We start from the raw sequence: 16,188 nt of genomic DNA on the forward strand, positions 1-16,188 counted from the left end.
CGCATCACAGAAGCTTAGTAGAGCCGCCAGTCGTTGCCTGGCCATGTCCCCTCCAGCCAGGGGTGCGCATGGCTGTGCTCCCTGGGTCAACACTGCCTCTGCTCCGTGCTGCGTGGGAGTGTCTGCCTGCACCCCTGTGCTGGACTCCCCAGGACCTCCATGTCTGCAGCAGAGCTGGCACCGAGGCGGGGGTCAGCAGAGGCAGCCATGCTGCCGGCATGTCCATCCTGCCCGGGATGAACATGAAGCTGGTTGGTGCTGGGCTGGATCAGACATGGATGGATTTGTCAGTGAGCAAGTGCTGGCCGTGGCCGAGGACAGCCCGCTGTGCACTGCCCCACTGGAGGGGCTGAAGCAAACAGCCGATGCTCGTGGCTGGGTTTCTGTGCCCCTCTGCACTCTCCAGGCTGCCAGGGCTGCTGCCCAGATGATGAGGGGAAAGGGGAGGCACCTTCCAGGGAGCCTCTTCCTACTGAACAGCAGGAGGACATCTCCAGCTCAGCCAGGCCAAGGTCTGCCACCTCATGAAGCTGCTGCCAGAGGGGCTGCTCTCCTTGGCCTGCCCTCAGAGATTACTCCCAGCCACAGAACGCTGTTGGAGTCAGGCTAAACAAGGAGTTTCCAATTAAAACAGTTGTCCCAGCCACCCCCAGCTTGTCATCTGTCCAGCTTTGCCTCTGCTCATTCTTCTACCCATCCCTCTGTCCATCCCCAGCCATGCCTCTATTCTCCCATCCCTCTCCGACACCCCCCATTCCTCCATCCCTCCATGTCCTCAGCAATCCCCCCCAACCCTCCCCAGCCATTTCCCATCCCTCCCCAGCCATCCCCCTTCCACCTCTCTAGACCCGAGCCCCATCCACTGTCCTCCCCAGAACAAGCCAGACCAGGATGTTGCCCTGCTTGGCCATTTCTTCAGGGTCAGGAAGAGAAACTTGCTAACATGAGGAAGCCAAAAACTACATTGCACACACAGGTCTGCATTCCACCTGGTGTGAGACCCAGGGGGTCACCTCTCCCTGGGCACCCCTTACTGGGCACCCCCAGAGATGGGTGCTCATGGTGGCAGTGGGACATGGCAGCTGAAGAATTTCTGGGAACAGAAGAAAGATGTTTCTCCTGCCTACACAACGGAGTAGTGTCATTCCCTGGGATGGTTGCTGCTACCAAGGAGAAGTGCGAGCTGCCTGTGGTGCCTGTGCTGACACATGCCAGGCCTGCGAGCATCCCTGGGACAACACAGACCCCCAAGCATGGTGGTCTGCAGCGTGACAGCAATTTTAGGGCATGGGATCTTGGCACTGAAAACCCTGTACCCACCTTGTGGCAGGGTGTGAAGGTCGTGTACATCCCAAGAAGGGCCCAAAATGACTCCATGGCACAGGACTGGGGTGGCCAGCTCCAGCCCCAGCCCCAGCCTGGGAGGGATCTGGGGGGCCAAGGCCTTTGCACCAAGTCCCAGAATCAAACACCACAGCAGCTTTGGGTCAGCAGCAAAATAGGTCAAAACCATGAGCTGTCCTGTCCTGCATGATGTGCTGTGGACCCCGGTGCCACTGACCACAGCCTGCCCAGCCACCCACTCCCACCCACGCAGAGGGGCTCTCCCTGACAGTAGGGATGGAGACCAGAAAGCCTCAAGAAGGGGCAAAATACGAAGGCTGGAAAAGAGGCCAGCCTGGCTGGCCAGCCCAAGCTGCTGGCTCCTCCCCGGCACGGAACAGAAGTTGATTGTGACTTTTTTTTTTTTTTTTTGAAAAAAGGTAACTCCTATTCGGATCTGCAGGCTGCGGCATTATCATAGTCATACAAATGCCCAACAAAGCATCTATTTAAAATGTACTGAATTTTGATTACAGCCCGTCCCCTCTCGCTCGCCCGCTCGCCGTCTTTCTTTCTCATTCATTACTTACTGTGTTAAGCTCCCTGAAATTCAAATAAAATCCCACCTCCTCCCCCCCATCCATATGCGTTGGTTGATTCAGCTCTGATGGCTGGGCTTGACGGATGACGGGCAATAGAAGAGAAGACAAAGCTGTCAAACCTCACCGGGCTGTGTTGACTTCCCATCGCCCCCGCGGCCAGAGGGGAGCCCGATCCATCTGGTTTGGAGTCAGTAGCACAAACAAAAGCAAAAGACAATGGCAGGAAGCACTTGAAAGTTCAAATTCTTGCTTTGGTTTCTCCTGGAACAACAGCACCTACGTAATGCGGCCAGCGGACAATAACGCGCAGCCAGGGACACGCAAAAATGCCAGAAGAATGTGCTTACGCCACCAAACGATCCAATATTTTTGTTTTATTGGAACAAAAATAGAAAAGGAAAAAAAAAAAGGAAAAAAGCACAAGTCTTTGGAGTTCCTAGATTTCTTGGATGGGGTTTCTGTAGAGAGGAGAGGTGAAAAGTGAGGTGGCCACGGGCAGAGCAGGGAGACTGGCACTGGGGCAGCTGCTCCCCGAGGGGCTCAGCCCTGGGGGGTCGTGGTTCGGCTGCACCCTCGGCGTGTCCCCACTGCTGGGCCCATCACACATGGGAGCCCGGAGACACAGGGCAGCTTCGTGGGCACTGGGCTCGGTGCCAGCAGGTTGCGATTTGTATTCACTGCCCAGCCCAAATACCCTGCAAAGGGGCTGCCAGAGGCCCCAGCCCACTCCGTCCACTATGGGGAGAGAGGAGCTGTGTGCAGAAATGCTGCATTTCCTCAGAAAAACCTGTGCTTGAGGTCATGCCTGGCCTGGCCCAGCCGGGCTGGCTGAAGCCCTGAGACGAGGTAAACAGCGAGAAGCTGCAGGGCTGAGCCAATCCAGGCTGAGCCCAGCCCTGTGGCAACCCAAAGCAGGTGCCTGGATGAGTTTTTTGCAGCATCCCAAGCCTGGGGCAGAGGCAGGGGTGAGCTGCACCTGCAGATGTAACTCCTCAGCACCCCGGCCCTGGGAAGTGCTGTGATGGTGGGAGGTTTGGTGGCACTCGCCAGTGGGTCAGTGTCATGCAGTGCCCAAGTGGGACAAAATCGTACCATGGCAGAAAAGGGGAGCAGTGCTCGCCCCACACGCGCGTCCCACAGATCTGGCCATATTCAGGCTGATCCCGGGTGATAAGCCCACAGGACCACCAACGGTTGAGAATGGTGGTTTTGGCATCATCTGTTTTTTTCCTGCTAAAAGCCAGCCAGGTCACTCGGTGCTCATCTTCTCCACACTGGGCTGCTGCTTGGGTGGGCTGCGTGTCCCTGGGACACCCTGGGGCAGCTGCCTGTGTCCCTCCCAGGCACTGACTCATGCTGAAGCTGGGTGGCACAGGGCTTGGCACATCAGAGCAGAGGTTGGCCAACCTGGAAAGGTCACACCGAGCCTTTTCCCCAGGTTTCCTCCCCACTGCCATTTGCAGGACACCACTCCTGGCATCCCTGGGAACCCACAGCCCAGAGCCAGACTGGGCATGGTACAAATCTCCCAGGGATTTTGGCATTTCCAGAGCTGGCAAAATTATCGATATAGAAAAAGCCGCATCCAAAAACCCATGCTGCTGCCAGTGAGGGAGGCTTACCTGCACCCTGTCTTCAAAGCCCTGGCTGTGGGCAGGGCCCAGCCAGTGCAGGCAGGGGGTTGCCTCTGCTCTTCCCACTGCCCGGAGCAGCTGGATCCTGCCTGGAAAACCTCCAAAGGTGCAGGGCTCAGCCCACTTCTGGGCACTGGCCTGCTCTGAGCTGCTCAAGGGGATGGAGATGCCTTTGGGGACAGAGACCCCATACTGACCCTGACCCCATGCCCCTTCCAGGGGTGGCCAAAGCCACCACCAGTCTGACAGCAGCTTCTAGCTGGAGGTGATCCCAACCCCACAGTGCAAGGGCTTGGCGAGGACCAAGCCATCTCAAACCCTTCCCGGTGCCCAGGTTGGAATAAAAAAGCCTGGGAAGGTTTGCAGGGAGCCATGAGGTGCTCAGCTGGTGGGGCCGGGGCTGCAGACCCAAACATGCACTTCATGGCTGTGGTTCATGGGAGTGGCCCCAGGACTGGCTGCAGAGCTCCCACCTCGCTCCCGTGGGGCAAACAGCTTCTTTAGGAACTTCTCAAACATGACATGCCCAGTCCAGCACCAGGGTTTGGTCTGAGCCATCACCCCTCCCCCCCCAGCCCCTGAATGCTGGGATGGGACACCCCAGGACATCCCCCAGAGCCCCAGGGAGCTTCCTCCAGCCAAAGAGAAGGGGCTGGCAGGAGCTGCATGCTCCAGCATACCCCGAAAAATCCACCGCAAAGATCATCACCCTCTGGGGATGTGTTTAACCCCAGAAGAGCTGCAGGTTTCGACATCGAAACAGGGCCCTGGGGGCCCAGCTGGCACACACCCCCTCCCCCCAGCAGGAACCACCCAGCATCACCCATAAGCATGTGGGAATGAACAAATGAAAAAGCCATTTGTTGGGTTTTTTTATAAAAAGATCGATGAAAAATTTATTTATAAATTTCGCACTCTGGGGCTACACGTCTATATCATACACTCAGGAATATGCTGTACTGTACAGACTTTATCCAGTTAGAAATGATCATATAGTGACCCACATACAGCTTCAATATAAGCCTAAAAATTCTTAACATTAATTAACATAATTAAAAAAGGTATTCGCATCTAAAGAAAAATCTACAGAAAAACTCCTTTCTGGAGCAATCTGTGCATCAGCTTCAATGTCTGCTTATTTCACTGACATTATCAATATATTCTTCTTACAAAAATAATAATAATAATTAAAAAGATGACTGCCGGAAGGCGACCAGTCATGCACGAGCGAGCCTCCCCCACCTGCCTCTTTTTTTTTTTTCTTGTACTCCCCGTTTTGGCATGAAGGGTCAGCAGCATGATGAGCCAACAAGGGGGGTGGGGGGAACCCTCATTTCAATTTGAATCAATCTGCATCCCTTTTACTTCTCAGGATCAAGAGAGAGGGGGGGGGGTGGGGGGTGGGGGTGGGGGGGGGGTGGGGGGGTGGGGGTTGCATAGAAAATTGAAACTCTAGGGACTAGGAAGGGCAGCAGCTTTTCAGTAAAATACAAAGGGATGTAAAAATACATCAACTCACAATTTCAGAGCAAACCCCCTTCCCCGACATACAGTTTCCCAAAATCTCAGCGTGTCTAAAGCTCCAGGAGGCTGGAAAGGAACAATACTTTTCTTAAACAACTCACCCAGCAATTCACACAGGAGATTCACAGTCTTAATAGGTATTTTATAAAAATATAAATATGGGTTACATCATGTTGTCTTTACAACACTGGACAGAGCTCCCTTTAGACTGGGTTTATAACCAAGATTTCTTTTTAAAAATCCATCTAGAACTTGGCTTTACAATACACTTTTTAATATCATGTCATAAATGTTATGACATTTCATTGTGGCAAATCCATTTAGTCAAAAAAAAATATAAATGTGCAACCATCTGGTAACGACGATAAAACCTCACTAGAAAAGATCTTGTTCCCACCCCGTAACTATCGCATAGAAGCGCCAGTGGAAGTGCTGGACACCCCCTTCCATGCTCACAGAAAGACTTCGGCCAAGCAGTTCCTTGCAAATTACAGCATTAACAGTAGATGCTTTCGACGGGGCTTGCTTTTTCCATTTTCTTCTTTAAATCTGGAGCTTTTTAAAATCATCTCAAATTGCTGAAGTGGAGAAAACCAAAACCAAACTGCAGGTGAAACCATCAGAGACAGAGCAGAATATTCAGTGCAATGGGAAATAATCATGGCAGACTCAAGTTTTTTTTTTTTTTAGTTTTAAGACTAAGGAAAAAAAAAAGCATATTTCCCAAACCATATTTTTGAAACACTCACCACCATCTTCAAACAAAACCAGGCTCACAATATTCACCCACAAATATATACATACATGATAAATAGTTAGGACACAACCCAAATAAACCAGCAGGTAACTATTTTCTTTTTTTTTTAATCATAATGGTTTGGATGCAGGGAGCAAGAGAGGAAAGAGCGGGGAGATGGCAGTGATATGGATGGTTTTAGTGCAGACGAAGAGAAGAGGGCTGAAAGACCAGCGGGAGAAAGGAGACTTCTGAAATTTTCCGCATTTTCCAAATGGATGTTCTTGTGCCATAGCAATAAAAAGCAGCATTTGCGATTATACGTGCAGTCACTTCAAAATGCGACTTCGGGTGGCTTTCTCTTCTTCCTCCCTTTCTTTTATAAATATATATATTTAGGTATATATATAATATAAAAGGCAGGTGAATCTACATACGTCAAATGAATCGTTCTGCATTGAGAAGTGTTATCCAAGTTTCACCAAAAGAAAAAAGTTCCCACACTATTTTCAGTAGTTTTCCGGCATCTCTCTAGGCAGCAGAGAGCGCTCGCGCCCCTTTTCTGTGCAAAAGCAAATCCTCTGCCTCTAGAGTTTATTTCACTTTTTTTTTAAAGAAAAAAAAAAGTCCAGGATTTGCTAATCCCCCTTTACACACAAAACCAGAAGGATTCAATGTCTTTTCCTGGGATCTCACGCGTGCTAAACGGATTCAAGGAGCGGGTGAGGACGCAGACTTTCTTCGGACACCCAAAAAAGAAAACCAAAGCAGAAAACCCAACGCAAAATAAAACAAAAAAAAAAGGGGGGGGGGGCAATTGGGGTGAGAAAACCGTGTCTGTCATATTCCAACGGAGTCGTCTCGGGGGGAGGGGCAGGGAAGAAAAATCAGCAGTGGGAAAAGACGGGGAGAAGCTTGCAGGAAGAGGAAGACTTTCCTGCTCTTCCTCGCCGAGGAGGGGCCGCGGGCAGCCCCAGCCCCTCCCGGGGCATCGCTCCCGGAGCCCGGGGCTGGCACCGCTCTTGGCTCCGACGGAGGCCGGGCGGGTGGGTTGGTTGGTTTTGGGGGAGCGTTGAAATGAATTCCTTTCTGAGCCAGAATACTTTAAATCGGAGGGACGGGACGGGGAAGGGGGTGGGCGAGGATTAAATATTAGCGGGGAGGGGACGGGGGGGTTAAAGCATCTGACCAGATGTCAAACTGAAACCGTGAATACTGTGAGTGCAGCCGAGGTAGATGGAGGAAAAAAAAAACCAACAACCAAAAAAAAAACCCAACCAAAACCAAAACCAAACCAACATATTACAGTAGGAAAACAACCCTTGGAAGGAGAAAAAAAATTTAAAAGCAGGCGAACGGTGGCGTGTTTTGCGTGGGGCCCCAAATCTTCGCCAAATAAACCCCTCGCGGGGGTGGGAGCAGCTTTGGCGGCCGGGGAGTCGGGGGACGGGGGCGGCCCCGGCATCACCGGGCTCCGGCGGAGTATTTGGCCTTGGTGATCAGGTAGAGGACGATGTCCTGGTGGCCCCCGAAGGCGGCGATGTGCAGGGCGCTCCAGCCGTCCCGGTTGGCCAGGCGGATGTCGGCGCCGAACTTGACCAGGAGCTTGACCAGCTCCAGGTTGCCGTCGATGACGGACTGGTGCAGCGCCGTCTGCCCCTCGGGCCCGAAGGAGTTGACGTTGAACTCGCAGTTCGTCATGTTCTGCAGAAGGGACTGCAGCTCCTTGGTGTTGCCCCGCCGCACCGCCTCCTGGAAGACGCGCTGGCTGGGCGGCGGCGCCGCGCACGGCGACACCTCGCTCTGGCTCATGCCGCCGCCTCACGCCCCGCCGCCCCGCATGGACGGCGACGCCTCCGCCCGCCCGGGCATGCGGTGGCGGGCGGCTCCTGCTGCCGCCGGTGCCGGTGCCGCCGACCGCCGCGCAGCGGCCCCCGGGCCCCCGCCGCCGCCGCCGCCTCCGCGCTGGTGCCGCTCCGCCGCTCCGCCGTCCCGGGCCTCTCTGGAGCGGAGCCGGCCCCGCGCCGCGCCTTTTACCCACCCTTTTATTTGCATAACAATGGCACGGCCGTGACGCGGCGCCGAGGGGCGGGGCTCCGCCACCGCGCGTCCATTGGAACTGCCGGGCGGGGAGGGGGGCGGGGACCCAGCGGGAAGCCACGCCCCCGGGAGGGGGGAGTGGAACCGGGGTGTCCCTCCCCCACGCAGTGAGCTGCGCGGGGGGGGGGCGGCGATGGGGGGCGCTGCCGGCTCGGCTCGGCTCGGCTCGGCTCGGCTCGGCTCGGCTCGGCTCGCCGGCCGCAGGCAGGGGGCACCACCGCCCAGGCCGAGCCGGCCCGGCGGCCGCAGCCGGCCCCGCTGCCCGCCTCTCCCCGGAGCGCTGTGCTGGAACCGGGCTGTTCCCGTCCCCAACCACCCCCCAGCGCCTCCGAGACCCCGCCGACCCCCGCCTCACCCCCGGCCGGCACCCGCTGGCCCCAAACCCCGCGGGAATGGGCGTCACCGAGGCGCTGCGGGGGGGGGTGGGGGCGGTTATTGCAAACAGCCTCAAATGTGGGGGCGACACGGTTTTGCTGCGGGTTTGTCTCCCCGCGAGCAAACCGGGACAGGTGACGGAGAAGGACGGGGGGATTCAGCCCCGCGAGATCCGGCCCCTTCGGAGGCACGCAGCGAGGGGTTGCGTGAGGTTTGGGGGATCCACGGGTGGGACTGTTTTTTGGGGGCAAGACGCAGCCCCCACCACCAGGTCCCGCCGGCCCTGGAGTGACTCAGTTGAGTCGCACAGGGCTGTATCTGGGGTTGGATCCGCTGCCCAGCCGACGACCGGATTCCTGGTGCGGACACCGTGGGTAGGCAGGAAAATGGGCAAAAAGGTACCGAAAATAGTGCATCAACCAAAAACTGTGCTGGAGGGGCCTTCCCCGCACCCGTTTGGCCCCCGGGGAGCAAACGGCAGAGGCTGGGTGGGAAGCGGCATCCCCAGGCCAGCACCACCGTGTCTGCGGGGCATTTGGTCGGCCAGAGTGGAGCAGGAGGGGCAGGAAGAAAGGAAGGAGCGTGTCGTAAAACAAGGTGACAGCAGCCACGCCGGGGGCAGCTGGCCAGCTAGCTGCTGTCACCTGGCCGTGCCGGTGTGTCCATCTGGGGGTGGAAAGGGAGAAATCGCCCAACTGCTAAATTCAGCCCCAATCGAAGAAACATGCCATCTCAGAGCTATCCGTCACACGGCTGGAGGACAGTGGCCGTGAGCTCGGGGCATGACTCACCCCATGGCATTTTCCCGTGGCTTTTCCCTGTAGCTGTCAGGGGAAGGCAGCAGCTGGATAAGGCTGGGACTCTCCTCCTGCCCTCGCTGGGTCCTGCTCCTTTGTTGGAGGAGGTTAAGATTTGGGCTGTAAGGAGTTGGTGAAGCAGCTCCTCTTTCTCCTCCCATAAGGGTCTACTTTTCTAAGTCCATTTCTGCAGCTAGTTTTTCTTATCCCCACCCTCACCCCCATCTCCATTCCTATCCCGTTCCCATCTCCACACCCGTCCCCATGTCTGTGCCCATCTCCATCCCATCCCTGCCTCCACCCTCATCCCATGCCCATGCCCACCCCCATCCCCATCCAATCCCCGTCCATCCTATCGCCATCTCCATCTTCATCCCCATCTTCTCCCCTGTGCCCATCCCATCCCAATTCCTATCCCATCGCCATCCATCCCTGTCTGGTCTCTGTGTCTCACCCCCTTTGGCTTCCCCAGGCCAGAGCTCTCCCAGTCACAGCTTTCTAATGTGAGCATATTGAAGCACATCATTCTCACACCAAAGGGAGGAGTGGGATGTGACTACAGTCGGGGGCTTGTGGCTGGCACAGTGCGGCGTCTGGTGCTACCGCTGTGCTGCAGGTGCTTCTCTTCTGGTGCCCTGTGTCTGTGCAGCTTCTCCCAAGACATCCCCATGCCACTGAGGCATGGAGCCCCCTCAGTGCTGGCACAGGGCACAGAGGTGGGCTTGGGGCCTCGGGGTCCCTGCAGGAGCCAGGGTTGCCCAAAGACAGTGAAGAGGACCCACCCCCACCTGTCCCATCCCCCCGAGGGCCTTGTCCTGGGCAGGAGGTGGTGGCTCTGCCCCCCATCACCCCAGCCGTGGTCGCAACAGAGGACACCAGTGACAATCCCTGCCCTCCTCTCCCCCATGTCAGCTCACCGGTGGGACATGCCATGACTCACGGTGACTCATGGGAAGCTATGGTTTTGCCCAGGAGCCCGGCACAGCCCGGCGGTGCAAACAGCCGCACAGCAGCATTCAGGGAGTGCTGAAGCCACAGCAGCCCATCACCGTTTCCCGGCACTAAACCCTGCAAACCCATCATGGCAAAGCTGGCAAAGGGAAAGTGATGGGTCATGTGATGGTTCTGGCAGAGCCAGGTGGCATGGTGGTTGCGATGGCAGGAGCCTGGGGTCGGGGCTCGGCTCCTGCCGGTTCGCTCTGTCCTTTCCACTCCTGAATATCCCGGCACAGCAGATTTCGTGCATTTACAGGCCGTATCCTGGGAGGTGTCGAGCCCTCTTAGTGAGCCGTGGGAGAGTGGGAATTGCTCACACCTCCCCGGTCTGGGGCTTGGCCAGAGTTACATCCTCGCAAGCAAATGTGCATTTGCCAGTGACACTGGTGAGAAAAATGAAGAGCCTGGGCAGGGACCCAGCCATGCAAATGTTCAGGGCTGGCAGGTGGGGGCAGGACTCAGCCTGGGAACAGTGCCAGAGAGGGAGGGAAAATAGCAAAAAAGCAAAAAAAAAAAAAGGAAAATAAAAAGGCAATTTTGAAACCTGGCATTTCAGCTCCAATTTGTTCCCCAGCTCCATAACCGGAGAGGAGCCAGTTGCGGTTCGATGGCTGGGCCAGCCTCCCCACACGGCTCGGGCTGCCCGCTGGCTGGCGAGGGGCTGTAGAGGGGCCGTCAGCAGGCGTTGGAAGGCCCCTTTCTTCCCACCCCGTCCTCACTTGGTGGGGCCCTGCAAAACCAGTAGTCCTACCCAGTGATTTATCTGCTCTCTTCTGAGAAGAGGGGAAGCCGTGGCAAGCGCCGGCGCTGCAGACGGCGGTGGGAGGTGGGGAGAGGGACATGGTGTTGTGATGCCTTAAGCAAACGGTCACGCTGGGAGGTGCGGAACAAATTACCCGTCCTTGAGAGACGTGATGGCCAAATTTCCCCCTGCTCATGAGAGCCTGCAGGTGAGAGGAGGAGGGACGGCTGCCACTGGTGTTGCCAGAGGGGCTCAGAGCCATCCTGGTGCTGGGCGCCTTGGGCTGGGCACGTCCCAGCTCTCTTCCAAAAAAGCCAAGCGGGCTGTGCCCATCCTCTGGGCCAGGCGGACAAGCCAGTGAGAGTCCAGCCACCCCCGGAGGCCTCCTTGAAGGGAGCCGGAGAGCCGGGGGGACGGATCCGGGGCAGGCGGCGAGGGGGCGTGCCCCCACTTAATTCATTAAAATGTGTCGGAGAGCGTGGGAAAGACGAGAGCTTTTCTTCCCAGCACAGAGACCCAGCAAAAGGCGCGTGAGGGAGAACGACCTGCCTGCTTGGCTCCCTGCGAGCCGGGAGGAAACGCAAAGGTTTCCTCCGCTGCTGGCCCTGCTGGTGCTTTGCCTCCTGGCTTTTTGGCAAAGCGGTTGCTGGAGCCCCGGTGGGGAAACATGGGGCTTGGCCAACGCCGCCTGCCTGGCCGCAGGGATGCGGGCAGGGAGGGGAGAGCCCACGTGGGGCCAGGGGGCTGGGGTTGCTGGGTGGGAAGAGTCTCCCTTGTGGAGATCCACCTTTGGGAGAGAGGAGAGGGGTGCCTGACCCCGGGGGGCTGCTTTTGGTAAGGAAGCAGCGGGGAGGGGGCTGTGGGGGTGTGTCTCAGGTGGAAACCTTCCCCTGTGCTGCCTGAGAGCTGCCCTGCTCGCAGCGGGGTGCAAGCAGCGGCACGGCCATGGGACCGGCCTCCTTCTCTCCCCATGGACACATCACACACCACGAGCCTTCAGCAGCACCTGAGCAGCGCCCAGGGTGGGGCTGGGCCCCTGCCAGTCCTGCAGGCAGAAAGCTCCTGAGGCCAGAAGCTGGGGTTTGCAAGACAAACCTCGTGCTCGTGCAGTGAGGACATGTGTGCGGGTGCCTCATGTCCTCTGCAGGGAGCAAGGCACCACGAGCAAAGCTCTCACAGGTGGTTCAGGGAAGCCCTGGGGACAAGGGGAGGCTCCAGGCATCCCCCATCCTCCCGGGACATCTGCACCACAGAGGCCACAGTGGGAACGTGGGCTGGGGACTGCCGGTTCCTGCAGATGCCACCGTGGATGCTGCTCTCTGCATGTTCCCTCCCTCCCAGCCTGTGACAAACAGGATTTAAAACCTGAGCGAGACTCAAGCACGGTCATAACCCTATGCATGGTCGTTGTCCTTGGGGGACACACAGGTGGGGACATCGCTGCATGCCTGGCCCTGCGGCTGAAGGACCCCGACTCCCCGCAGGGGCTGTGGTGATGTAGTGCTGGGCTGTGCAGGTTGGGTTGTTGCACTGCCGCTCAGCCTTCAATCATTCCAGTGACCCACTTTATCAGTCCTTATCCTGCTGGAAATGCTGCAGCTCTTCTGATGTGGCCTACAGCCTCCGTATCTGATAGTGGGAAGATGCTGTTCGGGCAAAAGGCCACCAACTGGGACACCCTCAGAGCTGGAGATCTCCTGCCTGGTGCCACAAGCAGGGCTCTCCAGTTGCGCCAGTGTCCCAGTGCTGCTGGGCCACCCTGTGGCATCGCCTTGGCTGATGTCCCTGCCGCAGCCAAGCACATGCGTACCAAACTGTCTTGGCTTGAGCCTGTGTTCTGCTAAACTGGCATCATTAAATGTACCTGGCCTGGTGTGCTGGCAATTGCTTACAGGGCTTCTAGCACTGGAAAACTGGTACAGGGAGGGACCAAATATCCACTTTGTGGGTTTTTATACAGTCAGTTGGAGACATGGACCCTGGTTTTATGTGCCCTGGGCCAACCTCCCTGTCTTTGGGCCATAATTCACTTGTCCTGGGCTATCAGGACGAGATCCAGTATTGAATCGCGTGTCGGTGCAAGTCTTTGGTGCTAGGAAATTACCATCTCCTGAGACACGTGGTCCCCGGGGCCACTAGTTTGATTACGCTGCATGGTCAATCCTTTATGGTGGCCACAGGGATGGGGGTACGCCCCCCCATTGCTCCCACTGCATGGTTCCCCCAGAAGACACGGTACAGCCCATTGGGACAGGCCTGGGGACCTGGTGACTGCTCTGTGGGTACATCCCTGGCATTGAGGCAGTCTGGGGGGTGACATGGCCATACCCCCTTCCCTGCGGAACACATGGTGAGGCACGCCTGGTGAGCGGGTAGAAGCTCATTTGCCTGAGAGTCATGCCCACATATTGGCAGGCTGATGGGAAGGGTCTGGTCCCAGGCAATTTCCCAGGGAGCAAACATCCTCCTGATGCAAATCTGCCTTCTCACATGGCACCGACACCTCTCTCCTCTCCTACCCCCGGTGAAGGGCCAGCCGAGGTGACCCCCGGCCCGTGGGACCAGCGTTTCCGTGGTGTGGGGCAGCATAAGGGCCTGAGCTTGCAGCCAGCCTCGGGCTTGTCAGCCCTGGGTCCGTGCCCAGAAACACACCAGTTTGTTTGAAAACGGCAGCCGAGCAACTGGGAGCTTGATCGGAGCATCCGGCTGGAAAAGAAGCTCTGCATCAAGGATGGGCAGCAGTACAGTGCTCACCCTGCTCCCCTGCCTTGCCGGCTGCCTTAGGGACTGACCAGCCCTAGTTCAAGGCACAAAGTCACGCCAAGGAAAAGCGAGCTGATTTCTCTGAGCCAGTCAAATATGTGGCGAGGTTTCCGCTCCAGATTACAGGAGGAAGGAAATTTGCTCGGAAGGGGATGGGGATAAGGTGGGGGAGAAGGGAGGGAAGCGCATTCCTGCCTGATGAGGAACAATGTTGATATATTCATGTGTAAACTAAAGCTGGCCTAAGTGCCAAACACCTTGTCCCCATCAAACTCTGAAGGATATGCAAGGAGTACACAAGGCGAGGAGAGGAATGGGCCTGATATCCGATGTAGCGTGTGATTTCTCAGTGCTAAAAGATGCTGTTCATTCAGGTCGGCATGATAAAACAGAGATAAAACGCTTCCCTGGTGCCGTTTTATCACAGGGTCCCCCCGTGATCACATCTTGCAATGCAGGGGCAGGAACTGAGTGCAGGTGAAGCAACCTGCGGGTCCAAGAGCTCTTGGCATGGGCAGCTCACCCAGAGCCCACATCCCCACAAGAGTGCTGCAGGAGCTGCCCTTCCAACACATGATCAAAAGGCCCCATAAAACCATGGAGGGCTCATTACTGCCCTAATGAATGTTAAACATTAGTATGACACAGACAATGGGAGTTTTAAATTATATTTTTTTAAAGTAGGCAGATAGGGAAACAATATTGTGGACTGATTAAAAAGCTGGTTTAATTCCCTTTGATCTGTATCCACCATTCAAAACTGGACAATTTATTACTTCCTGGATGCTGCTCAAGGCCGGCCCGATGTGGAGTTTGATGTTGGCCATGTCTATGACTGGAGATGACCTTGCTGCCCAGATCCCACCTTGGCATCACCTCCTGCAGGCAGCAGAAAGGGAGAGGTGCTGTGCTGGGTCTCAGCCACTGCCCCCACCCCCAGGAGCTGGATGAGACCCTTTGGGAGCTGTTTTGAGACATGCCCACATGTACACAACAACCTGCTGGTGTCTGCCCTGGATTGGTCTTCTCCTAAAACAAGTCCCACCGTGGTGAGCCTGCCTCAGCACAGCCGACTGCCAGCAGCCCAGGCTGTAAACACAAGAGCTTGGCCCCAAATTGATGGAGATGGCAGGGAGATAAAGTCCTAGAGGTGCTGGGAGGTGACCCTACTGTCCCCAGGGATCAGAGGGAAGGGCCCCTTCCAGGCAGCTGTGTGGCCAGGAGCTGTCCCCAGGGCGAGGGACAGGGTCAGCATGCCCTGCTGTCCCCCCTGCCAGCTCCCCTCCACAGTGAAAGTGGTGGCAGACAGACGTGAAACCACAGCTCTGAAAAATCCAGTGAACAAAGCTCCAAAATGCCAATGGGCTGGCTGGAAGTGTTGTTTGGGAGGCTTGGGGCTGCAGCTTTGACCTCCCCACTCCCGGCTGGGGCTGGGATGACTCAGATGTTTGTGTGACTCAGAAGCTTCCCCCAAATGGGGTCTGGAGAGGTTCGTCTCATCGCACGATGAAGCATCGCTCGCTGCGGGGGCTGGCAGCAGGAAGCTCTGCAGCATTCCCGCTCTGCTTCATCCCCAGTTTCTGCCCTCCCAGAGCAAACCCCAAAGCAGCAGGATGCTGATACACAGATGAGTCCGTGCAGAGCCGAGGGGACTTGGACTGCTCAGCCTCTGGCGCTGGCAGTCCCATGCTTGCTGGCTGGGGTGACCCCACTGGTACCCTCCACCAGTGGCTGGTGTAGAGAGGCTGCTGGCAAAGCACAAGCCTCATCCTCCCTCTGCTCAAAGGACACTCTTTAGTGTCCCATGTGCTGCTCCAGGGGAGCTGGGGGTCTGGTTACCCACAAGGACATGGCCAAGGCACAAGCTGGGAGCATTCATGGAGGAGGTGGCTCATGTGCTGGAGGAGCCGATGACTGTTCTGCAGGGCATCAGGGGTGCTGGCAGCAGAGGTGGGTGAATGTAAGGATATGCCACTTCCAGGCATTGAACAGGTCACCAGGACATGCAGGGACAATGGGAAAACCCCTGAGCCAGAGCAACAGCCCAAGGCTGAGAGTGGCAGGACATCCTCAAGGGGCCAGAGTCAGCACCCTGCAGCCATGGGGCAGCGGATGCCCCAGGCGGGTGCTGGGGGTCCCTCAGCAGGGATCCCATGTGCCCCTTTCCGCAGATCTCTGGCCACCCAGCCTGGACATCTGAGGGCTCTGGAAAAGGCTGAAGGGAGAAAACTGTCCTGGCAGCCTCAGGCAGCCTTCCTGCCCCTGAGCAGGGAAGGGGAGGGATGGCGCGATGGAGAGCTTCAGAGCTGGTGGCTGATGGGTAAGAAAACATATGCTACAGTCCACAGTACCAAGACTGCAGCTGGCACATTGGAAGCATCTCCATCCAAGCGTGTCCATGTCCAAGCAAGGCCACTGTCCTGCCACCGCACCAGAGGTGACACAGGCTGAAGGGACCTTGGCTGCTCAGAAGGAAGGTGCTTGCTTCTGACGCTGCCTTTGGGCGTGGGGTATGGTTTCTAAACATCTACCCATGACATAGAGGCAGAAAAACCCATTATCATGGGTGCCATTTCCTAGTGCCAAAGCCCTGCAC

General features: G+C 56.8%; 1 protein-coding gene across 1 annotated transcript; it reads right to left on the reverse strand.

Annotated features, from left to right (window-relative positions):
• Positions 1-5,609: 5,609 nt before the first annotated feature.
• On the reverse strand, positions 5,610-7,834 carry NRARP (NOTCH regulated ankyrin repeat protein). The gene has a single exon (XM_049832315.1). The coding sequence runs from the start codon at positions 7,629-7,631 to the stop codon at positions 7,284-7,286; it is 348 nt and encodes a 115-aa protein (XP_049688272.1). The 5' UTR covers positions 7,632-7,834; the 3' UTR covers positions 5,610-7,283.
• Positions 7,835-16,188: the final 8,354 nt, after the last annotated feature.

The sequence above is a fragment of the Accipiter gentilis genome, chromosome 29 (assembly GCF_929443795.1).
Source record: "Accipiter gentilis chromosome 29, bAccGen1.1, whole genome shotgun sequence".
Classification (NCBI taxonomy): Eukaryota; Metazoa; Chordata; class Aves; order Accipitriformes; family Accipitridae; genus Astur; species Astur gentilis.

What these genes read in the sequence shown, in the direction of transcription:
- NRARP (XM_049832315.1), bottom strand. Translation starts at nt 7,631, where the DNA reads ATGAGCCAGAGCGAGGTGTCGCCGTGCGCGGCGCCGCCGCCCAGCCAG.